The 26,006-nt window shown below is 44.5% G+C and overlaps 1 protein-coding gene across 2 annotated transcripts in view; it reads right to left on the reverse strand.

Annotated features, from left to right (window-relative positions):
- The window catches only part of COL21A1 (collagen type XXI alpha 1 chain), a 353,696-nt gene that overhangs the window by 42,660 nt on the left and 285,030 nt on the right, over positions 1–26,006 (reverse strand). For both annotated transcript variants that reach the window (XM_030198983.1, XM_030198984.1), the window contains exons 24-25: positions 14,826–14,870; positions 11,701–11,733 (exon numbers count right to left, since the gene is read on the reverse strand). In XM_030198983.1, coding sequence (XP_030054843.1) covers positions 11,701–11,733; positions 14,826–14,870 — 78 coding nt within the window. The remainder of the gene's footprint in view (positions 1–11,700; positions 11,734–14,825; positions 14,871–26,006) is intronic.

The following is a 26,006-nucleotide window of genomic DNA, read 5'->3' on the forward strand; positions in this document are numbered from 1 at the left end:
GTCCGTGCCTATCAGACTCTCCCCGCCTAACACATACGTCTGCCTTGGATTTCTACTCCCTAAGTGCATCACTTTGCATTTCTTCGCATTGAATTTCAATTGCCAAACGTTAGACCATTCTTCTAGCTTCTTCAGATCTTTTTTCATGTTTTCTACACCCTCCGGAGTGTCCACTCTGTTGGAAATCTTTCCCTTCATTATCCATATTAATTCCACACTGCTATCTGTTTCATATACAATGTTTATTTTGCTTGACTCAATTCCCTCTTTAACATATAGCACAACCCCTCCTCCAATTTGATTCACTCTATCATTGCAGTATAATTTGTACCCTGACAACACAGTGTCCCATTGATTGTCTTCCTTTCACTAGGTCTCTGAGATGCCTATTATATCTAATTGTTCATTTAGTGCCATATATTCCAACTCTCCCATCTTATTTTTAAAGGCTTCTTGCATTTGTATATGGACACTTCTAATTGTGTTTTTTGCTAACATCAACAAGCTGCTTTGAAGTTGACAGAGATAATTTGTATCTTTTACTCCGTTCTCCCATTAAACACTCCTGGCTTTATTTCACCATTATTGAAACCTCTCTGTTGGGATTCTCTAAGGGTCCTGTTTACTAAGGTGTGCTAGCATTTTTAATGCATGCTAAATGCTAGAGACACCCATATATTCCTATGGGTGTCTCTAGTGTTTAGCATGCGCTAATAATTAGCATGTGCTAAAACACTAGCACACCTATAGAATGGCTTAGTAAACAGGGACCTAAATGTCCTGTTTCAATAATATTCTTTGAGGATAGCCTATAAAACAAGCCATTCACTCCTGAGTGACTGTCGCCCCCCCCCCCCCCCATTTTAGTTTAAAGTCTGCTCTATCTCCTTTTGGGGTGTACCTGGTTACTATATTATTACTGTGGGATTGTAAAATGCCATTTTTGCTATTTAACTTCTTCAGAGCGATATCTTTATGTCTGTGTTTTTTCTGTTCTAACGATCAAAAATAAAAAGGAAAAGAAAAGAACTGATTTAAAGATAGAAAAACAGAGAGTAGGCTTAAATGGCCAATATTCTCAATGTAGATAGTGAGGTTCCCCAGAAGTCTGTGCTGGGACTGCTGCTTTTTAACATATTTATAAACGATGTACAGATGGGAATAACTAGTGAAGTAATTACTGCATATTTACTGATGACAAACAGTGACTCAAAGTTGTTAAATCACAAGAGGATTGTGAAAACTTGCAAGAGGACTTACAAGACTAGGAAAATTGGCATCCAAATGGCAGATTACATTTACTGTGAGCAACTGAAAAGTGATAAATGTAGGAAAGAGGAACCCAAACTACAGTAACATAATGCAAGGTTCCACATTAGGAGTCACCACTCATAGTAGCATAAAAACATAGTAAATGACGGCAGATAAAGACCTGAATGGTTCATCCAGTCTGCCCAACAAGATAAGCTCATTTTATATGGTATGTGATACTTTATATGTATACCCGAGTTTTGATTTGGCCTTGCCATTCTCAGGGCACAGACCATAGAAGTCTGACCAGCACTGTTCTTGTACTAAAAGTTCTGAAGCTAATGTCGAAGCCCCTTAACTACTACTACTACTATTTAGCATTTCTATAGCGCTACAAGGCGTACGCAGCGCTGCACAAACATAGAAGAAATACAGTCCCTGCTCAAAGAGCTTACAATCTAATAGACAAAAAATAAATAAAGTAAGCAAATCAAATCAATTAATGTGAACGGGAAGGAAGAGAGGAGGGTAGGTGGAGGCGAGTGGTTACAAGTGGTTACGAGTCAAAAGCAATGTTAAAGAGGTGGGCTTTCAGCCTAGATTTAAAGGTGGCCAAGGATGGGGCAAGACGTAGGGGCTCAGGAAGTTTATTCCAGGCGTAGGGTGCAGCGAGACAGAAGGCGCGAAGTCTGGAGTTGGCGGTAGTGGAGAAGGGAACAGATAAGAAGGATTTATCCATGGAGCGGAGTGCACGGGAAGGGGTGTAGGGAAGGACGAGTGTGGAGAGATACTGGGGAGCAGCAGAGTGAGTACATTTATAGGTTAGTAGAAGAAGTTTGAACAGGATGCGAAAACGGATAGGGAGCCAGTGAAGGGTCTTGAGGAGAGGGGTAGATGAGTAAAGCGACCCTGGCGGAAGATGAGACGGGCAGCAGAGTTTTGAACCGACTGGAGAGGGGAGAGGTGACTAAGTGGGAGGCCAGCAAGAAGCAGATTGCAGTAGTCTAAACGAGAGGTGACAAGGGTGTGGATGAGGGTTTTGGTAGAGTGCTCGGAAAGAAAGGGGCGGATTTTACGGATGTTGTAAAGAAAGAAATGACAGGTCTTGGCAATCTGCTGGATATGAGCAGAGAAGGAGAGAGAAGAGTCAAAGATGACCCCAAGGTTTCGAGCTGAGGAGACAGGGAGAATAAGAGAGCCATCAACAGAAACAGAAAACGGGGGGAGCGGGGAGGTGGGTTTGGGGGGGAAAATGAGAAGCTCGGTTTTGGTCATATTTAATTTCAGATGGCGTTGAGACATCCAGACAGCAATGTCAGACAAGCATGCTTAAAATTTACACTCCAGCCCATCCATATCTATTCAGTTACGATCAGGGCGTAGACCATAGAAGTCTACCCAACACTGGTTTTGCTTCCCAGTTACCTGTGTTGCTACTCAATCTCCACTAAGATTCCGTAGATCCATTCCTTCTAAACAGGTTTCCTTTGTGTTTATCCCATGATGTTTGAAGTCCACTACCGTTTTCATCTCCACCATCTCCTGCGGGAGGACATTCCACGTATCTAGCACCCTTTCTGTGAAAAAATACTTCCTGCATTACTCCTGAGTCTGCCCCCCTTCAACCTCAATTCATGTCCTCTAGTTCTACCACCTTCCTATCTCTGGAAAAGGTTTGTTTGTGGATTAATATCTTTCAAATATTTGAATGTCTGTATCAAGTCACCCCTGTTTCTTCTTTCCTCCAAGGCACACATGTTCAGGTCAGCAAAGTCTCTCCTCGTACGGTTTGCAATGCAAATCCCTTACCATATTTGTAGCTTTTCTTTGCACTGCTTCCAATCTTTTTACATCTTTAGCAAGATACGGCCTCCAAAACTGAACACAATACTCCAAGTGGGGCCTCACCAATGACTTGTAGAGGGAGATAAACACCTCCTTTATTCTGCTGGTTATACCCCTCTCTATGCAGCCTAGCATCCTTCTGGCCACAGCCATCACCTTGTTGCATTGTTTCTTCACCTTCATATCCTCTGACACCAGCACCCCAAGGTCTCTTTCCTGGGTCGAGCTTACTAATATCTCCCCTCCTATTTGGTATCTCATGTTTTGGTTTCTGCACCCCAAGCGTATCACTCTACACTTCTTGGCACTCAGGAAAAGGATCTAAGTGTCATCATTGATGATATGTTGAAACCCTTTGTTCAGTGCGCAGCGGCAGCTGAGAAAGCAAATAGAATGTTAGGAATTATTAGGAAAGAAATGGAAAACAAAAATGAGAATATCATAATACCTTTGCATTGCTCTATGGTGTGGCTGCACCTTGAAAACTGTGCAATTCTGTTCATCGCATCTCAAAAAAGATATAGTGGAATTAGAAGAGGTACAGAGAAGGGCAACAAAAATGATAAAGGGGATGGGACTACTTCTTTATCAGAAAAGAAACTACAGCTCTTCAGCTTGGAAAAGAGACAACTGAGGGGAGATATGGAAAAAATACTGAGTGGAGTGGAATGGGTTAGACATGAATCACTGTTTACTCTTTCCAAAAACACAAGGACTAGGGGGTACTCAATGAAGCTATTAAGTAGTAAATTTTAAACACATCAGAGAAACTATTTCTTCATTCAATATGTAATTAAACTCTGGAATTCATTGCCAGAAAACATTGTGAAAGCAGTTAGTTTTGTAGGGTTTAAAAAAGGGTTGGATAATTTCCTAACAGAGAAGTCTGTAAGCCATTATTAAGATGGACTTGGGAAAATCCACAACTTTTTTCTAGGATAAGAAGCATAAAATCTATTTTACTCTTCTGGGATTGGCCACTGTTGGAAACAGGATATTGGGCTTGATGGAACTTTGGTCTGTCCCAGTATGGCAACGCTTATGTATCTATATAATTCACAACCCCAACGTTCTAAATGAAGCCACCACCGGAAGTTGAAACGTCGAGATCAGCTTTCCCCACTGGAAGTTGAGGCGTCGAGATAGCTATTTTCCCCATCAGTGTGTGCCCCACCCTCACGTCACACGTGATGACGACGACAGCGGAGCACTGACACTGCACGAAACAGAGCGCCAGCAGCAATGAAGACATAACCGCTCACTTACACTGCAGCACTGACAACACGAACAGCGCTGACAGAAGAAATCCATCCATTTGGATGGCCATGCTCCTGCTCTCCGTATGTGAGTCACCGCCCCCCCCCCCCCCCAAAACAAGCTAGCGCCCGTTTCATTGCTCTGAGAAACGGGCCTCCTTTACTAGTGTTCTTATATTCCTGTGTGTACTTAACTTGGTTATTAAATCCAGGCACAATTCAACTATATGTAGATTCTGAAGGCCAATTTTACTATTAAATTTAGATATTTTACTATTAAATATTAGCTAAAATAGTAGGGAAAATCATGCTGAAACTGATTCATGTGGATTAAGCAGGGTTCATGCCAATGAGATTTGCAAAAGATAAAGTGAAATGGGTGATAGCTTTGATCTGATGGATAAAGAGAAAGAAAATTTTCTCTTTAATATTGGTGATCAATGCTGAAATCTGTTTGACAGGATCCATTGGAATTTCATGTTTGTTACCTAATCAAAATGAAGATGGGAGATTACTTTTGTACTTGGATGAAAGCCATGTACACTGAGCCAAAAGCTTATATCTGGGTGAACGGGATTAATTTTATAGAACTGGTCATTTGAAGGTGATCCAGGCAAGAATGCACAATGTTTTCACTACTTTTTGCTTTAACAGAAGAACCTTTTGCATAACCTATAGGCCATAGGCGTAGACTGGGGGGGGCGAGGGGGGGCAATGCCCCCCCAAACGACGAAGACGTGGACTGGCGCTAGAATGAAAAAAAAAAAAACAAGCAGGCACGCGCTCGTCTCCGTCCGCTTCGCTGCTTCCCTGCCCTCTCTGTCTGCGTCCCGCCCGAAAGGAAATGACATCAGAGGAAGGCGGGACGCAGACAGAGAGGGCAGGGAAGCAGCGAAGCGGACGGAGACGAGCGTGTCTATAATCTACCCCCTCTCTTCCTACCCTCCGGCGCAGGCAGCACCAATCTTCTCTAAGCCTTTCTTGTTCCTGGCAGCGGTAGCGACGTACACGCTGCCTTCAGCTCTGCCCCGAAGCCTTCTCTTCAAGTTCCTGTTCCCGCATAGGTGGGAACAGGAACTTGAAGAGAAGGCTTCCGGGGCAGACCGAAGGCAGCGTGTACGTCGCTACCGCTGCCAGGAACACAGAAAGGCTGAAGAAGACTGCTGCCTGCACCGGAGGGAGGGAGGAAGAGAGGGGGTAAACGGAGTCACGATCCTGGACCTCGCGGGGGGGGGGGGCAGCAGAGGGAAGATGAATGGGACTGGGAGGGTGGAGAGCAGAGGGAAGGAGTAAGAGATGGATGGGACTGGGAGGGGTGGGTGGGGAGCAGAGGGAAGGACCAGGAATTGGATTGGACTGGACTGGGAAAGGAGGTCAGAGGGAAGGAGCAGGAGATGGATGGGACTGGGAGGGGTGGGAAGCAGAGGGAAGGACCAGGAATTGGATTGGACTGGACTGGGAAAGGAGGTCAGAGGGAAGGAGCAAGAGATGGATGGGACTGGGAGGGGTGGGTGGGGAGCAGAGGGAAGGACCAGGAATTGGATTGGACTGGACTGGGAAAGGAGGTCAGAGGGAAGGAGCAGGAGATGGATGGGACTGGGAGGGTGGGAAGCAGAGGGAAGGAGCAAGAGATGGATGGGACTGGGAGGGGTGGGTGGGGAGCAGAGGGAAGGACCAGGAATTGGATTGGACTGGGAAAGGAGGTGAGCAGAGGGAAGGAGCAAGAGATGGATGGGACTGCGAGGGGTGGGGAGCAGAGGGATGGACCAGGAGATGGATGGGATTTGGAGAAGTCAGGCACAGCAGAGGGAAGGAGCAAGAGATGGATGGGACGGAGGGATGGTGAGCAGAGGGAAGGAACAGAAGATGGATGGGACTGCAAGGGGTGGGGAGCAGAGGGATGGACCAGGAGATGGATGGGATTTGGAGAGGTCAGGCACAGCAGAGGGAAGGAGCAAGAGATGGATGGGACGGAGGGATGGTGAGCAGAGGGAAGGAACAGAAGATGGATGGGACTGGGAGGGGTGGGGAGCAGCGGGAAGGAGCAAGAGATGGTTGGGACTGGGAGGGGTGGGGAGCAGAGGGAAGGAGCAAGAGATGGATGGGACTGGGAGGGTGGGGAGCAGAGGGAAGCCTACTGGAAAGAAGACACTGCATAAAACAGAAGACACTGGGATCAAAGCGAATAGAAAAACTAAATGATCAGACAACAAAGGTAAATAAAAGTTTATTTTATTCATAATTTATTAATTGAAATGTGTCAGCTTTTTGAAATGTGCATCTGTGATATTTTGCCTGTAAATTTAATTTCCTTCCTCCATATTAGCATATTCATTTGCATATGTATATATGCAAATGCTATGCTAATATGCTCCGCCCATTCTTCCCCCCCCCCCAAATGAAACAGTCAAACTACGCCTATGCCTATAGGCAAAATGGGGAGATTGGGGGGGTATAACTGATATAATCCAAAAATGGGTAGATGGCATGGTGAAATATTTAGGGGTATAACCATGGGCATAATTTGACTGTTTTATTCGGGGGGGGGGCAAAGGATGGGGCGGGGCATATTAGCATATTCATTTGTGTATATATATATGCAAATGAATATGCTAATATGGAGGAAGGAAGGAAGGAAGGGAGCAAGAGCTGGCTTTTTTGGGAATAACCATGATGAATATGTGTGAGATATTTCATACATATTCATTATGGTTATTCCCAAAAAAGCCAGCTCTTTCTCCCTTCCTTCCTTCCTTTCTTCCTTCCTTCCTTCTTTCCTCCTTATCCAGAACTTCCTCTTCCTCTCCAGTAGTATTTCCCCACCCCCTTTCCCATACCATGTCAGTGTAGACCTTAGAAATGCATAAGCTCTATATGTAGATCCTTCAAGAGGTAGTGTGTCATGATTTATGCTCTGCACCCTTTCTGATGTTTTGGTACGAGAGCGGGGCACTGTATGACGGAAGAGAGAAGCTGGAGGCGAGCCCGCTGTGCTGTCTTCTTCACTGCCGTCGCTGCGATTGGAAATAAAAGGGTTAAATGCGCGGGGGGGGGGGAAGGAACGGAGAGGAGGGCTGTCAGTCGGGGGAGCTGAGGGCGGGAAGGAGGGACCGTCCAAGAGCTGCCTGCAGTGTTGCGCCGGCCCTGCATTTGGGGGTGCAATACCCCCCCAAACTATGCCCATGGGTACAACTTTTGGAAAAGTTGAGGGATCTATGCCAGCAAACCATGCAGGTGTACTGAATAAGAAAGGGGAGAAAACAGTATGGTGGGAAAGTTTTCATTTTCCATGAATGGGGCGCTATTATATATACTGCCAGTTGAGGTGCTTAAGGGGGGTCCTCCTAGTAGTGTAGGGTAAAATTATGCCTTACCTGCTGATACTTTTCTTTCCTTTATTAGCAGCAGATGAATCCAGGAACTGGTGGGTTGTGTCCATCTACCAGCAGGAGGAGATAAAGATTACAAAGCTGAAGGCAGTGATACCAGACGGTCAGCTCTTCCTTCACTTCAGTATATCTCTATCTCCAGCAGGTGGTAGACGATGTCTCTGCAGCTCCTGGATTCATCTCTTGGGCCTGCTCCTGGGCCTTTTGGCCAGTTGAGCTTAGGGGGTGTTGGGCTCTGTGTCAACTTTAGGGGCATACCTGGTGGCCTGGGTCCCTGCCTCACCCTGTGGTCCCTTTCCTCCCAGAGTTTGGACTGTTGTTTGAGCTGTAGCCTTCCTCACTAAAAAAAAAACCAAAACCAAAATACCCCCTCTAGTCCACAACAGTCCTTGTGTTTCCTGCTGTTTAGCTGTGATTAGCGCATGGTCATTTCTTTAAAAAAAAAAAACACCTTTTACCCTCTGTGGTAAAAGAGGGCTGCATCAAAAACATGTGCCAATGCTACCGCAGGCCCTCTTTTATGGCAGTTTGGTTAAAGGGATCCCTAGAGAGCAAGATTTTGAAGGATGAATGGGAGATCATTTATACTTCATTGAAAAGCATGAGTGCCTCAGCACAACTGAAGAAAATGGATATAAATTATTAATTAGGGTGCAACTATACCAATACAACTACAGAAGTGGGGAAAAGGAGACGATGGCTTCTGATGGCTATTGGAGTGATTAGAACAATTTAAGCATTTCATTTTTTCTTATATAGTAAGATTGCATACATTCTTATTACAGACCCAAAACAGTTATAGCATTACAATTATTTAGTTATCTATAATTACTTAATAAATATATCTATTTCTATTTTTCCCTTTCTATGTTTATATGTAGGATATTGGTCATATAAGAAGAAGTCTGGGAGAAATATGTTCTGTTTTAATTTTATTTTATTATTGTGAATATATTCCAGATGATATTCAGTCAGCTGCTGTGGTTTTAAACGCTAATACTGATTGCAAAGCCATGTACGAGCAGTGGTGTGCTGGAGCCGGCTCGCACCGGCTCGCAAGAGCCGGTTGTTAATTTTTCTACCGACTTGCGAGCCGGTTGTTAAATATAGCGAGCCAGCTCTGGCTCTCCTCCCTCCCTCCTCCCTCCGGATCCTCACTGACTCCTTGTTCTTCTAATTCTTCGGGGCAGGCAGTCTTGCCTGCTCACTGCCAGCTGCCGATTCGTGCTTTAAAAATGGCCGCCGAGACTTCCAGAGGCGGCCTCGCGAGACTTCTGCTGAAGTCTCGGTGGCCATTTTGAAACGCGAATCGGCAGCGGGGGAGAGTCAGCTGGCAGCGGGCAGGCAAGACTGCCTGCCCCGAAGAATTAGAAGGACAAGGCAGGTAGACTCGAAGCATACTTGGGGTGAGAGTGAGGGTGCTGTCTATGTTGGGGGGGGGGGGGAAGTTGGGTGGAGGAATTGGAAGGGATTTTTGTGATGTTTGGAGGGTAGGGGGGATTAGAAGGGGTTTTCATGATGTTTCTGGGTGTGGGAGAGAGGGAGATTGAAATCTTGGGGGAGGGGATGTTGGGACCCAGGGGAGAAGTTGGGTGGAGGAATTGGAAGGCTCAATATTGACTTTGAGCTTTTGGAAGTAGAAGTAAATAGCAGAGAGAGTGATCCCAGGTGCCCATGGAGGGCATGGGAGAGGAGGGTCGCTGGGTATGGGTGCATGCAGGGCAGGGGGAGAGAAGGGTCACTGGACATGGGTGGATGGAGGGCAGGGGAGAGGAGGGGAGAGAGAAGAAATGCTAGACATGGATGGAGGGGAGGGAAGAGAGAGGAAGGAGATGAGTTGAGGGGAAAGGAAGAGAGGAGAAAAACTGCACATGGATGAAGAAAATAGGCAGAAGCTGATGACCAGAAACTAAGAAGAAAGGAAAGGAAGCCCTGGAAACGGAGTTAAGAGGACAGATAGCAGCAGAATCGGATACTGAGCCAGCATGATCAGAAAAACAGTCACCAGACAACAAAGGTAGGAAAAAATCATTTTATTTTCATTATAGTGTTTGGAATATGTTCACTTTGAGAATCAGGTGCTCAACATTAAAAGTTTATTTTATCGCACATTAAACATGAATTAGATTGGAACCTGGGATCATTTACATTTTTTTTCCTGGAGGAATGCATTGCCAACCCCCCCCCCCCCCCCCCGGCTCTCTCCCCGGCTATAGCCAGCTCTGCAATTTGGAGGGGGGCGCAGAGGGGGACCGGGGAGAGAGCCTGTTGTTAAACATTTACCAGCACACCACTGTGTACGAGCACCAACACTGAATATCCAGGGCCAGAGCTGATGTGGGTCCCAACCGATATTCAGCTGGGTCTCGCATATGACACTTATGCGGGTCCCAGCTGGATATTGGCAGGGACCAGCATAAATCCTATATAATAATTCTCACCTCCAACGTTCTGTGCTTGGGACCGTGGCTCCCTGGAGGTGGTCTGCTAGGCAGACACGCACTGACGTCACTGACATCATGACAGCTGATTCCGAGGCAAGGGGAGGAGTAGGGAAACACGCACAGCGCAGCATGTTTCCCTACTCCTCCCCCTGCCTCGGAATCAGCTGTCACCCCCCGTGCTACGGCCCCCTCGACCCCCCCTTCCGTGAACCTGTCGACCACCCCCCCGTGCTGGCGAAAACCGTCCCCCCCCGCCATTGTGGACTACCTGTGCTGAAGGGGGACCCAAACCCCCGACAGCCGAAATGCTGTTGTGCCTTCGCGTTGCTTCCTCAATCATCTTCTCTGCAAGTTTCTCTGCGTGCGTCTGACGTCAGACGTCAGACGCACGCAGAGAAACTTGCAGAGAAGATGATTGAGGAAGCAACGCGAAGGGCACAACAGCACTTTGGCTGTCGGGGGTTTGGGTCCCCTGTCAGCACAGGTAGTCCACAACGGCGGCGGGGGCGGTTTTCGCCGGCACGGGGGGGGGGGGTCGAGGGGGCCGTAGGGTGGGGGGGGGGAGAAATTGCCTGCCTAGGGCCCTTTTCCTTGCCTTCAGAAATGGGCCTTTTTTACTAGTTAAAAATAAAACAGGTCAGGCAGACACCCCTATCCTAACCCCGCTGCCACCCCCCAAGGGAATAGATGGCTGTCCTAATGTAGGCTCTCCTGGGCCTACCCTGGTTGTCTAGGAGGAAAATGAGCAAGAGTAATGTCCACTCGCTCCTGCCCAGCACTGTCTTGCAGTCCAAAATGGCTGTGGCAACTTCTAGCTGCAGCCTTGCAGTACTTCAGGTACCGAGACTACTTCAGGTACTATGATACTTGAAGCACCCTGATACTGCTGCTAGAAGTCATGGCAGCCATTTTGTTTAATTCTCATCTGCTTTCCTCGGGGTACACATGTTTATCTTTAACTATCATTTTCATTCTTGCCCATTTTGAACTGAATTTTCACCTGTTACTGCACCTTAATTACATCCCCCCCTAAGACATTTATTTTCCACAAGTCATGCTATTTTATAAAATGGAACCCTGAGCTAAAATAGCATGATTTGTGGTAAAATAATCCATTTTAAAGTAGCCCACATTGATAATGACCCCCCTTAATGGTAGCCCATAGGGAGGCATTATTAATGTGGGCTACTATTAAGTCAAGTTATTTTATGGCAAGTCAGGTTATTTTAGAGCAGGGACTTAATGCATATAATTAAACCCTGTGATAAAATAACCCAACTTAACAGTAACCCATATTGATGACTTCCTCCCTAAATCTAACTAGTTAACACTGAATGTATGAAATAATTAAACCCCAGGAGTTTCTATGGCTCTACCTCTCTAGATCTGATAAAATGTGTATGTGTTGCAATTTGATGACGAATGGAGAATTTTAATCCACAGTTGACACAATTCATAAGCATCATTTTTTTTATCATATTAAAAATAAACAGAAAAAATAGAAAGAAAACATACCTCTCCCTTTGGTCCTTTCAAACCATCGATTCCCTTTAGAACAAAAAAATAGAATTTATCAAAATGTGCTGTGCTAAAAAATAACTTGGTTACTAAACAAACAACTAACACATTGATAATCACCAATATTGACTAGAAGAATACTTTGCAGTATTAATTATTCAATGGACTATATAGAACTAGATTCTATATATGGTGCGTAAAAAAATTGGTGCCAAAAAAAAGGGCTATTCTATATACTGCACTTAAAGTTTGGCATGGTTTATAGAATAGCACTAATGCCCGGGAATCGTGCCTAACTTCAGGGGCCATGTTTACTAAGCTGTGCTGTAGGCAAGCTAGTGTTTTTAGTGTGCTCTAATGCAAGAAGAAATATATGGGTGTCTCTAGCATTAGCACGCGATAAAAATGCTAGTGCACCTTAGTAAACAGGGCCCTAGGTGTGACCATTTGCAGCAACTGAAAAGTGATGCAAATATACACGCCTAAATTGGGTGCTTATCTCCCGTATTCTATAACAACATGCATAAATGCTAGGAACAGCCCGTTCCCCCAGGACCCTCCCATTTCTACACCCCTTTTTTAGGGGTGGATCCAGCACCTAAATTTATGTGTGTAAGTTCCAATTAAATCTAATTAGTGCCAATAATTGCTTGTTAAAATGCCAATTATTGGCACTAATTAGCTTGATATTCAATTAAATTGTGCGACTTTCATAAACATATTGGGGTGAATTATATATGTTGCAGAAATAAAATCAGATCCAAAAAAGCACTATTCTATAAGCCACACTTCAAGTTAGGCAAAGTTTATAGAATAGGGCTTATGCCCAGGGATCATGTCTATTTGCAGCAGCTGAAACTTGGTTCAAATGTAGATGCCTAAATTAGGAATGTATCCCCTGTATTCTATAACACCATGTACAAATGATAGGAGCACCCCCCCCCATTCAGCCCACGACTCTCCCATTTCCACGTCCCTTTTTTTTTTACTCACGTGTAAAATTTAGACACGGATCCCATGCCTAAATTTACACACATAAGCTCTAATTAAATCTAATTAGTGCCAATAATTGCTTATTAAAAAGTCTATTGGTACTAATTAGCTCATTATTCAATTAACTTGTGCATGCCAATTGTGCATGAACCCAAATTTGAATGTACAATTTTTGGTGAGTTTTAAGCATTGATAACAACTCATAACAAGCAATAATTGGCACTGATTAGAATTTACACGTACAACTCGCTAACCATATTCTGTATGCAAATTGTGCATGAACCCAAATTTGAATGTACAATTTTTGGTGAGTTTTAAGCATTGATAACAACTCATAACAAGCAATAATTGGCACTGATTAGAATTTACACGTACAACTCGCTAACCATATTCTGTAACAAAGTGCGCTGAACTTCTAATACATGCAGGCAAAAATGGCATGGTTATGGGTGGGGAAATGGGAATTTCATGGGTGCTCTGAAATTTACACACATAGTTATAGAATATGGCCCAGTGGCATAAATCTATGTGCCGGGATTTATGCCACATTTTCATTTGTGTAAATAGATGCACATAGTTTTAGGCTCTGAGTGTATTCTATAATTGGTGCCTATATCTACACACCGATTATAGGATATGCTTATTTAGCACTGATTTCTGCGCCAATTTTTAAGGCACTATATATAGAATCTCCTCCATGATGACAGAACTGAACCTCACTTTTATACCAGTGTATGCTGAGTACAATTTAATCTCTCAAATTTACTGCCAGTGCTCATCTTGGTAGTTGCATTGTGTTACAGATTCTTCTGGAATTCATTGCCTATAGGCAATGTAGGCTTGAAAGTTTTTTTCTATCAGGCTGATGGTACACAGTAACAGTGGGACCATTTATCTACCTTACTGCACACATTTTCTTGATCTCTTATTGCGTATTTTAGGATCTTCACTTTCTCCATATGTTGTACATAATAGCTGTTTGATATTAATACTTAAGTTAGCAATTCCACGTTTGTGTTCTTCTTCCTTTACCACAATATCCATCAAGCATTGCATCAAGATATTTGATCAGTTGCAATGGGAATATCCCCAGGTGATCTCAACATCTTCATTCTCTAAAATTTTGTTAGAGTCATGATCATAATGTTTTTCTGGGACAGCAATGATAAACAATTTTTATGCGGTTTCCAGCGTATGACCATTCAAGCAATTGTGCCTTGACCTGAACCTATACAAGTCTTCAATAGGACATAAGCATACCTAATATGAGCCACATACATATTGGAGTGATTTCTGGACAATGCAGAAAGGGCTAGATTCCATATAAGGCGCCAAAAAAATCTCTATTCTATAAGACATGCTTAAAGTTAGGCTTATACCCGGGAATTGTGCCTAATTCAGGCATGGCCATTTGTACTAACTGAAATGTGATGCAAATGTACGTGCCTACATTAGGCATGTATCCCCAATATTCTATAACAACACGCATTATTTTTACGAACACTTTCATTCCACCCATGATATGCCCATTTCTGCATCCCATTTTTTCAAATCTCACATAAATTTTAGGCACAGATCCCACACCTAAATTTACGTATGCAAAGTTAAGTTAACTATAATTAGTGCCAATAATTGCTTGTTAAAAAGCCAATTATTGGTGTTAATTAGCTTTTTATTCAATTACATTTTGCACAAATTGAGTGCACACCCAAATTTGTATATGCAATTGTTGGCAACTTTTACAGAATTAGTAAGTGTAAATAAAATAACAATAGTGCCTCCTCTTTCATGGATTTTATTTTTTTACTTTGTATTTTATTTTTTTACTTTTGCAGAGCATCTAAATTAACAATCACTATTTAGTCATCAAAAAGAATTTAGGTGAGTCAATAGTTGTTGTATCAGTTAAGCATTCAGAATGCTAATTCCTTTCCATGCACATTCAGAGATCAAAAATCAATCCACTTATTCAAACTAGCTCATTATTGATTTTCAAGATGCTGCAACTCATGCTACAACATACACAGTGACAAAAGCAAAAGAAGGATAAATTAGTTCTAAATCATATGCTATTAAAGTAGTATTGATAGGTCGTAATTATTTAAAGCTTTTAAAAGTATATTTCATACCATTTGCCCTGGAATGCCTGGACCTCCATTTTCTCCTTTTTGTCCCTTTAATAAAAAGATATTATTCATTGTTAAATGTTTTAAAATTGAGCAAGCAAAAACACTTGATTTAAAGTTGCTAATATTGAGTTGGATATGTTATGGGGCCTATTTAGCACAATGAAGTCACATAGAGTTAGAAACAATGCCTTACTGGAATTAAAAGAGCATATTTATTAAATGCATATTATCATAAAATGTTGATGAGAAAAAATTATTCTAAATAAAAATAGTATCCATAGCAACAAAATAAGAGAAAATCATAATTCATTGGGTGGGGGAGGGGAAGAAAGGCAAAACAAAATAATAATCGTTATTCACTGGCTTAGAGGTTCTTGAGAATCACCGGTTTCAGTTCACATTTCCTGAATGGTTGCCGTATCAGTTCTTTCAACCCTTTAAATTAGTATCTAAATTATAGCTCTGACAAAATGGGTAGCAAGAATAATTGATACATAATTAACATTATTGCTCTCCTGTCTGCCACCTGGCTCTGACGTGGATCACTGTGGATGAAACTGTGTTTTCCCTTACAAGAGGGCTGTTTGAAACCCCTTCCACCTGTGGATGAGAGAAGTGTGTAGAACCAGAGATGTTTCTGGGTTAGACCCAGGACTGCAACAATGTGCATAATTTTGTACTTCCAAAATTCTACCTGTAGTTTTCCTCAGAAAAAAAGTACCAAGAGAAAAGCAGACTTATGTGTCAGGTTTTAAACAGAAAGTATGTGTCCTTTGAAAACCGATACAAAATTCAGTGATAAAAAGTTTTTGCAGTAATACAGGCAGTGTAAATTCTTAACATTGCTCCATCCTTTTTCTTCAAAAACAGTGTGCAGCTTGTCCATAATTGTTATTCTTTGACAGCTGCAGAATAATAACTCACACGTGTTCTGTAACTTGTGTTGCATGAGTTATCATAGGTGCCTCTGTAACTTATGATTAAAAAGGCTTTTGAGCATGAACGCATGTCTTTCAAGTGACCATTTATCCTACCAAGAAATGTACTACAATAAAGGCATAACAGCTTTCAACAAATGGGTGGGCTGTGTGACTCATTGTTCTGCTGCTGAGAACAATTATTAAAAGCAAGCAACTACTTTGATAGCAAGTAGGACAAATGAGTCACACACAGGGAATTAACTGGTTAAGGAGTGCTTTCAAATAAAGAAAGACCCAGTTAACTATCTTCCCATTTCCTTCTTCTATAGTTGGAGGGGAAAGATGCAAAGATGGAGCGATACATCCACACAGTCAATTAGAGTTGTGACTGCACCAGAATAGAATGTAGCATCCACAAACCTGATAGGGTTGGGGAAAAGGCTACATTAGAACAGGATTGTAATTACGTATAATACTCAAACTTGATATTTGAATATAGTTTAACATGGTAAATGATGGAAGATAGACTGGTGTGGCCCTTCCAGTCTGTCCAGTAAAGTGATTAGAGTTGCAATTGTTGCTAAGTGTGGGTTACCCTAGTAAGCCTTTGTTTAGTATCATAACTGCCACTCTGTGCAAATCCCCCCCCCCCCCCCCCCCCCCAAGTTGTTTAGCACTGTAGCTGCCATTCTGGGCAGGTTACTCCATTCTCACCCCTCAATGCTTTGTGCAAGTTTTATATTTCTTGCCTTCCCTTTCATGCATCTTAAGCCATTCTCATGCCACTCCAACCATGCCTCCAGCCTTCTTATTCCAGAGAAAAAGCTCTTGCCAAATTTACTAGTGATCATCTCATGACCAAGACTAGAGTCATCTACTTAAACCTAATCCTCTTTGCCTATCCACTGCTTTCACCACTGTTAATTGCAATAGCTGTCTTCAACTGGATTTTGTAAGCCTGTCTGGTTTTGTTCTCTTTTTATCTCCCTCATGTCACCTCTATTGTGTTATCTGGTGAATCCTCCTCTACCAGTAACCCAATATCATTTGCTGTAATCCAGGGCCCTGTCCTATGCCTCTTTTTTGCACACTCTATACTCATTATCTTGATCCTCTGATTTTCTGTCATTGCTTTTTGTACCATCTTTATACTGAGAACTCCCAGATTTATCTCCCTGTAGTCAGTGGTAGGAAGGGCGGGGCGGTGGGGGCGGTCCGCCCCAGGTGTCAGCGGGAGGGGGGTGCTCCGGACAGCCCTTGTCTCCTGTCTTCACCCTTCGTTTTTTTTTTTTTTTTAAATTTTGCAGCGACGCTGGCAGCGCTTCGCGTCTGCCCTGCGTGTGCTGTGAAGAGAGAAAATCACCTCGCCGGCATCGGGCCTTCCCTCGTTGTGTCCCGCCCTCGAGGAAATAGGAAGTTACCTCAGAAGAGGGCGGGACACAACGAGGGAAGGCCCGACACCGGCGAGGTGATTTTCTCTCTTCACAGCACACGAAGGGCAGACGCGAAGCGCTGCCTGCGTCGCTGCAATGGATTAAAAAAAAACGAAGGGTGATGGCAGGAGACGAGGGCTCTGTTGGCTCTCCACGAGGGGGGGACGGAACCGGGGGGGGGGGCTCAGATGGGAGAGGGGGAGCTCAGAGGGGAGAAGGGGAGTGCTCAGATGGGAGAAGGGGTGGGGTGTTCAGAGGTGAGAAGGGGATTGGGGAGGGTGGGGGAGCCCAGATGAAGGGGATTGGAGAGGGTGGGGGAGCCCAGATGGGTGCTCGGAGGGGAGAAGGGGATTAGGAAGGGGTGGGGGAACTCAGAGGGGTGTTCGGAGGGGAGAAGGGGATTGGGAAGGGGTGGGGGAGCCCAGAGGGGTGTTCAGAGGGGAGAAGGGGATTGGGGAGGGGTAGGGGTGCTCAGAGGGCAGTGCTCAGATGGGCGAAGGGGTCTGAAGCTGGAACTGGGCTCTGACAAGGGGCAAGAGGGAAAATGGGTCCATGCCTGGGGCAGGTGGGAGAATGGGTCTGGGGCTGAAAAGGGGGGATGCAAGGGGGTTGGAACTGGGGGCTGAAAAGGAGATAGGGAGAAATGGCTGGGGGCTGAAGCTCGGGACTAATGGAAGAAAAGGGCTGGGGACTGGTGGGATAGTGGGGCTGAAAAGGGGGGCAGGTGGGAGATGTGGGCTGGGGCTGAAACTAGGGGCAGGTGGAATAAGGGGGCTGGAACTGGAGGCTGAAAAGGACAGACCCTGGATGGAAGGGGGAGTGTGAGGGAGGGCAGACCCTGGATGGATGGGAGACCCTGGATGGATGGGAGAGGGAGGGCAGACGGATTGAAGGGGCAGATGGTGGGTGGAAGGGGGAGAGAGAAAGAGGGCAGACTGGGGCAAATGGTAGATGGAAGGGGCAGAAATAGAGGGCAGACAGTGGATGGAAGGGAGAGAGAGGGCAGACAGTGGATGGAAGGGGCAGAGAGAGAGGGCAGACAGTGGATGGAAGGGACATTAGAGAGGGCAGACACTGGAGGGCAGAGAGAGAGAGAGAGCGAAGACAGATGCTGGATGGAAGGAAGACTGTGAAAAGAAGATGAGGAAAGCAGAAACCAGAGACAACAAACTGTAAATAAAATACATATTTTTATTTTTTTGCTTTAACATGTAAATAAGGTAATCTTTTTATTGGACTAATTTTAATACATTTTGACTTAACTTTCAGAGAACAAAACCCCCTTCCTCAGGTCAGGATAGGATACTGTAACAGCACTATACTGTATTGACCTGTGGAAGGAGATTTTGGCCTCTGGAAGCTAAATGTATTAGTCCAATAAAATGGTATTTTATTTTCTGTATTTGTTTTATTTCTATTTGTTAATTTGTAAAGTGGTTGGTATTTGTTAGTTTTTTCAAATTTACATCTGCTGTCTTTATATTTTGCACAGTACTAGGGGATATTTTCTGTTTCTGTGGTGTTGCATTGTATGCAGAGTCTGGCATCGGGGGTTCAGTTTAATTTTTGTCTAAATAGAAAGTTTATGATTACTTATTCTATAGTGGATTAGGTGTAACTGTGTTTGTGAAAAAGACATGGCATTGACTGTGCAGGATATAGTAGAATTGGAAAAGGTACAGCGAAGGGCGACGAAAATGATAGTGGGGATGGGACGACTTTCCTATGAAGAGAGGCTGAGAAGGCTAGGGCTTTTCAGCTTGGAGAAGAGACGGCTGAGGGGAGATATGATAGAAGTGTATAAAATAATGAGTGGAATAGATCGGGTGGATGTGAAGCGACTGTTCACGCTATCCAAAAATACTAGGACTAGAGGGCATGAGTTGAAGCTACAGTGTGGTAAATTTAAAACGAATCGGAGAAAATTTTTCTTCACCCAACGTGTAATTAGACTCTGGAATTCGTTGCCGGAGAATGTGGTACGGGCGGCTAGCTTGACGGAGTTTAAAAAGGGGTTAGATAGATTCCTAAAGGACAAGTCCATAGACCGCTATTAAATGGACTTGGAAAAATTCCGCATTTTTAGGTATAACTTGTCTGGAATGTTTTTACGTTTAGGGAGCGTGCCAGGTGCCCTTGACCTGGATTGGCCACTGTCGGTGACAGGATGCTGGGCTAGATGGACCTTTGGTCTTTCCCAGTATGGCACTACTTATGTACTTATGTACTTATGTCTGTTTTCGTTTTACAATAGGTGAATTGATGTTCTAGTGCTCACTGTAGTGTTTAAGATGCTTTCCTTTTCCTTGTGTGACTCGTACAACTTACTGCTTATGGTATGGTATAATTGCTCTATATATAGGTCCTGAGTGTTTTGTATTCTCGGTATGCCTAGTACTGGATTTGGGGGGGGGGGGGGTGTTAAAAAATGACCGGCCCCGGGTGTCAACTATCCTAGCTACGCCACTGCCTGTAGTAGAACTTTCTCCAAGTATTTAGTTTAATATCTTAGCCCACTTGTCCTACATCACCAAATTAATTTCCTATTACTACCTTAAACTTATTGTCTTAGGTATAAACTTAGGATGTAAGACCTCTGGAAAAAAGGCTGCATCTACTATTTATAAATGTAATTTGCCTTGAGATGCTACTGACAAGGATTGAGGTAATCAAACATATTGACAAGTGACCGACTCACCTGCAAATGCGCAGTAGAGACTTCCCTCTCTGTCCCGCCCTCGCGTCAAGACGTGATGTCATCAGAGGGTGGAACAGAGAGGGAAACGGACGCTGACGCTGGAGCCTGGAGACGAAGCAACATCGCCGGCGCACCAACCTCCACCTCCACCATCCCCGACGTCGCCGCCGCTCCCGCCCCCCTCCATATCGGGCCCACTGCATTGACATGACAGCGCCTCTCACCTCCGTGTGGAAGTGCTGCAGGCAGCAGCAAAGCGATCTACTGCTGCCTGAAGCGCTTTCACACGGAGGTGAAAGGCGCTCATGTCAGTGCAGGGGGCCCGGCATGGAGGGGGGAGGGAGCGGCAGCGAGAAGGGTAGCTGGACATGGGGGAAGAGCAGGGCAGAGAGGAGGGTTGCTGGACATGGGGGAAGGCAGGGGAGAGAGGAGGGTCAGTGGACGGGGTGAGGCCAGGGGAGACAGGAGGGCTGCTGGACATGAGGGGGAGGGCAGGGGAGACAGCAGGGTTGCTGGACATGGATCAATGGAAGGGAGGGGAGGGCAGGGGAGAGAGGAGGGTTGCTGGACATGGGAGGAGGGCATGGAAGAGAGCAGGGTTGGTGGATGGGGGGAGGCCAAGGGAAAGAGGAGGGTTGCTGGATATGGGGGGAGGGCAGGGGAGAGAGGATGGTTGGTGGACGGGGGGAGGGCAGGAGAGAGAGCAGGGTTGCTGGACATGGATGGGGGAGGGGAGGGCAGGGGAGAGAGAGGAGGTTTGCTGGACATGGATGGATGGAGGTGAGAATTATTACATTTTGCAAAACACAAATCTCGCCCGTTTTAACAGGCTTAACAGCTAGTTCCAAAATAAATACATTCTTATCTATGCCCAATCTCTTTTGTATCTCCCTAGATTACACTTGGATATACAGTCATTTTATTTTATGTCCTTTTCAAAAAAATCAAAATGCTTTATTCTGTGATATCTTTAGGTTTAATCATATACTACAACCATTTCGCATATACTAAACCATTTGGGGATAATTTTTTATTTTTTATGCAGAAATGGTCTTTGCTTAAATTGCCTAGAGTATAGGTGCTTAAACTCAATGGCAGTGGTTCCCAAATCTGGTTCCCGGGGCACAAAAGGGATTTTTGCTCACAAAAAAATAAAATAAAAATTAGTGGAGAAGTTCTATGATCGAGACACTTGTCCACCCTTAGAGGCATAAATCACTTCGGTGTAGTCTCGCTTGGGTGAGTTTACACTCTGAGATCTCTCCACCATCACATAAAATATTTTGTTTACATAGTTTATTTGATTTATCTGGATCATTCTTTTTCTCATTTCGTCCTTCTCTATTAAACTCTGGCTCTTTACCAATTTCAGTTCTTAATTTACCAGAGGTTACTCTTGGGATTGATTATATTTGAAGAGTTAACTACAATTAGTGCCAGTTTAACACCAATCTTTTGATAACATACTGTTAACTATAAACTGCTTAGAACTTGTTGGTAAAGCGGGCTATAAATGCCAGATTAAATTCAATTAAATTATACCTCTTAAGGGCTATTATTAGTACTTAAAGCCATAAGTACGTATAAGTACATAAGTATTGCCATACTGGTAAAGACCAAAGGTCCATCATGCACTTTGTATATTTTATGGATTGCATTCTTGAGATTATTTCTTATAGGAACTGAAATTGTTTTATTGATGACACTACAACAAGTACGTACAAAAGCAGGTCCACACTCATTTTATATAAAACCACAGAAATTAGAGAAATATATATATATATACACAAAGAAAAATAGAAATCATACTGCTGAACTCAAAATATGCAGTGATAGCACAAACAGAAATCAACAATTTAAACAGAAACTCTGCTAAGTCCTTCAAGAAGCATGAACCAATATGAAATGACATTCACAGTTCCGGAAAATAGGAAGGTTGTTGGAGGATGTGGAAAATCCTTAGCAGATCTATTGAAATAAAATACTTGTCTGATTTGGCTTTCTCTAAGCTTTTCTTGAATTGTGTCCAACAGTCCTGGTCTTCGTAAATTTCTACTTTGTGGGCAACAGACACTGTCCTGGGTTGACACTTACAGTGGTGGAAATAAGTATTTGATCCCTTGCTGATTTTGTAAGTGTGCCCACTGACAAAGACATGAGCAGCCCATAATTGAAGGGTAGGTTATTGGTAACAGTGAGAGATAGCACATCACAAATTAAATCCGGAAAATCACATTGTGGAAAGTATATGAATTTATTTGCATTCTGCAGAGGGAAATAAGTATTTGATCCCCCACCAACCAGTAAGAGATCTGGCCCCTACAGACCAGGTAGATGCTCCAAATCAACTCGTTACCTGCATGACAGACAGCTGTCGGCAATGGTCACCTGTATGAAAGACACCTGTCCACAGACTCAGTGAATCAGTCAGACTCTAACCTCTACAAAATGGCCAAGAGCAAGGAGCTGTCTAAGGATGTCAGGGACAAGATCATACACCTGCACAAGGCTGGAATGGGCTACAAAACCATCAGTAAGACGCTGGGCGAGAAGGAGACAACTGTTGGTGCCATAGTAAGAAAATGGAAGAAGTACAAAATGACTGTCAATCGACAAAGATCTGGGGCTCCACGCAAAATCTCACCTCGTGGGGTATCCTTGATCATGAGGAAGGTTAGAAATCAGCCTACAACTACAAGGGGGGAACTTGTCAATGATCTCAAGGCAGCTGGGACCACTGTCACCACAAAAACCATTGGTAACACATTACGACATAACGGATTGCAATCCTGCAGTGCCCGCAAGGTCCCCCTGCTCCGGAAGGCACATGTGACGGCCCGTCTGAAGTTTGCCAGTGAACACCTGGATGATGCCGAGAGTGATTGGGAGAAGGTGCTGTGGTCAGATGAGACAAAAATTGAGCTCTTTGGCATGAACTCAACTCGCCGTGTTTGGAGGAAGAGAAATGCTGCCTATGACCCAAAGAACACCGTCCCCACTGTCAAGCATGGAGGTGGAAATGTTATGTTTTGGGGGTGTTTCTCTGCTAAGGGCACAGGACTACTTCACCGCATCAATGGGAGAATGGATGGGGCCATGTACCGTACAATTCTGAGTGACAACCTCCTTCCCTCCGCCAGGGCCTTAAAAATGGGTCGTGGCTGGGTCTTCCAGCACGACAATGACCCAAAACATACAGCCAAGGCAACAAAGGAGTGGCTCAGGAAGAAGCACATTAGGGTCATGGAGTGGCCTAGCCAGTCACCAGACCTTAATCCCATTGAAAACTTATGGAGGGAGCTGAAGCTGCGAGTTGCCAAGCGACAGCCCAGAACTCTTAATGATTTAGAGATGATCTGCAAAGAGGAGTGGACCAAAATTCCTCCTGACATGTGTGCAAACCTCATCATCAACTACAGAAGACGTCTGACCGCTGTGCTTGCCAACAAGGGTTTTGCCACCAAGTATTAGGTCTTGTTTGCCAGAGGGATTAAATACTTATTTCCCTCTGCAGAATGCAAATAAATTCATATACTTTCCACAATGTGATTTTCCGGATTTAATTTGTGATGTGCTATCTCTCACTGTTACCAATAACCTACCCTTCAATTATGGGCTGCTCATGTCTTTGTCAGTGGGCAAACTTACAAAATCAGCAAGGGATCAAATACTTATTTCCACCACTGTATGCATACGTGAGAGTGTTCCTGCAATCTAGTAAAACCAAATATGAATAATTCCATCTCATTTAACTCTGAACTTACATCTTGTAAATGCTAATTTGCAAACTTGGCTTTATCACTACTCTGTAGGTAATCTGCTAGAGTGATGCTTAAACTATTCTATGCATAATTTTCTAAACTTAAGAACTGATGGCCCATCTAGCCCAGTATCCTGTTTCCAGCAGTGGCAAATCCAGGTCACAAGTACTTGACAGAATCCCAAATAGCAGGAACATTCCGTGTTACCAATCTCAGGGCAAGCAGTAGTTTCCCCATATCTGTCTCAATAGCAGACTATGGATTTTCCTCCAGGAACTTGTCCAAACCTTTTTTTAAACCTAGGCACACTAACCACTGTTACCACATCCTCTGGTAGCTTAACTATTCATTTAGTGAGAAAAAATATTTTTCCTATTTGTTTTAATAATATTTCCATGTAACTTAATTGAGGGTCCTCTATTCTATGTACTTCTTGAAACAGTAAAAAAACAAAAATTCACTTTTACCTTTTCTACACCACTCAGGATTTTTTAGACCTCAATCATACTACCTCCCCTTAGGTGTCTCTTTTCCAAACTGAGGTAAAATCTGATACATTGAGGGGCATTTTCGATTGGGGACACCCATCTTCGAGGATGGCGCTGCAAAGGGGAGGGGCCAACCATATTTTCAAAACGAGATGGGCGTCCATCTTTCATTTCGATAATACGGTTGGGGGCGCCCAAATCTCAACCTAAATGCTGAGATTGCCAGATTTAGAGATGGGCACCCTCGGTTTTCCCCCATAATGGAAACCGATGGCACCCATCTCAAAAACGAATAAATCCAAGGCATTTGGTCATGGGAGGGCCAGGATTCATAGTGCACTGGTCCCTCTCACATGCCAGGACACCAACCGGGCACCCTAGGGGGCACTACAGTGGACTTCACAAATTGTTCCCAGATACATAGCTCCCTTACCTTGGGTGCTGAGCCCCCCGAAACCCCCCGAAACCCACTACCCACAACTATACACCACTACCATAGCCCTAAGGGGTGAAGGGGGGCACCTACATGTGGGTACAGTGGGTTTCGGGTGGGTTTTGGAGGGCTCCCATTTACCACCACAAGTGTAAAAGGTAGGGGGGATGGGCCTGGGTCCGCCTGCCTGAAGTGCACTGCACCCACTAAAACTGCTCCAGGGACCTGCATACTGCTGTCAGGGAGCTGGGTATGACATTTGAGGCTGGCATAGAGGCTGGCAAAAAATAGATTTTTTTTAGGGTGGGAGGTGATTAGTGACCACTGGAGGAGTAAGGGGAGGTCATCCCCAATTCCCTCCGATGGTCATCTGGTCAGTTCAGGCACCTTGTTGAGGCTTGGTCGCAAGAAAAAATGGACCAAGTAAAGTCGGCCAAGTGCTCGTCAGGGATGCCCCTCTTTTTTCCATTATCGGCCGAGGACACCCATGTGTTAAGTACGCCCCAGTCCCGCCTTCGCTATGCTTCCAACACTTCCCGGAGAACTTTGGTTGTCCCCTCGACGGAAAGCAGTTGAGCATTATGCCGATTTGGGCGACCCTGGGAGAAGGATGTCCATCTTCCGATTTGTGTCGAAAGGTGGGCGCCCTTCTCTTTCGAAAATAAGCCTGATAGCATGCTCCAAAGCTGATCCTTTGTATCTTTCTTCAATGGTCTGCTGACTCAGAGTGTCAAACAGCCCTGCTGAACTCCCTGATGGTTCCCTTGATTGATCTTGTGCTAAATCTGGTAGGATGTCTGCCGGAGCAGGGGAGAGGGTAGTTCCTTCAACACCATTCAATTAACCCTCCCCATCTGACATCCCTGATGCTCTCAATATTGTAGCTGCATTAAGCATTTTTATAGTAGGCAATGAGGCTAGGAGTTTAGGAATACACATCTGATGTGCCTGGGGAAGGCTGAAGGGTCCTGGGGGCCCAAACAGATTTTCTGTTTATATCTGCACATAGTCAAATCACTTAGGGCCCCTTTTACTAAGCTGTGGCAAAGGGGGGCCAGCGGTGGTGTCGGCACGTGTTTTACATGTGTGCCAAGGCCCCCTTTTACCGCAGTTGGTAAAAGTGAAGTCTTGCTTTCCTACAGGAAATGGCCTTGCAGCAACTAAAGCACTTGCTGCATGGCCATTTTGGGGGGAAGCCCTTACCTCTACCCATTGAGGTGGCGGTAAGGGCTCCTGCGTTAACCCGACGGTATCCGGGCAGCAAGCAGCACTGCCCGATTACCGCCGGGTACACTCCGATACTACAAAAATAAATACATTTTTTAGTGCTGGAAATGATAGTGCACTAAGGGTGGGAAGTACTGCTGGGCAGCTGTGGTAGCCCAGCAGTACTTCCTGTATAGCGAGTGGTAAGCCTGCGTTGGGCTTACCGCCACTTAGTAAAAGGA

The sequence above is a fragment of the Microcaecilia unicolor genome, chromosome 3, assembly GCF_901765095.1.
Source record: "Microcaecilia unicolor chromosome 3, aMicUni1.1, whole genome shotgun sequence".
In the NCBI taxonomy this organism is placed as follows: domain Eukaryota; kingdom Metazoa; phylum Chordata; class Amphibia; order Gymnophiona; family Siphonopidae; genus Microcaecilia; species Microcaecilia unicolor.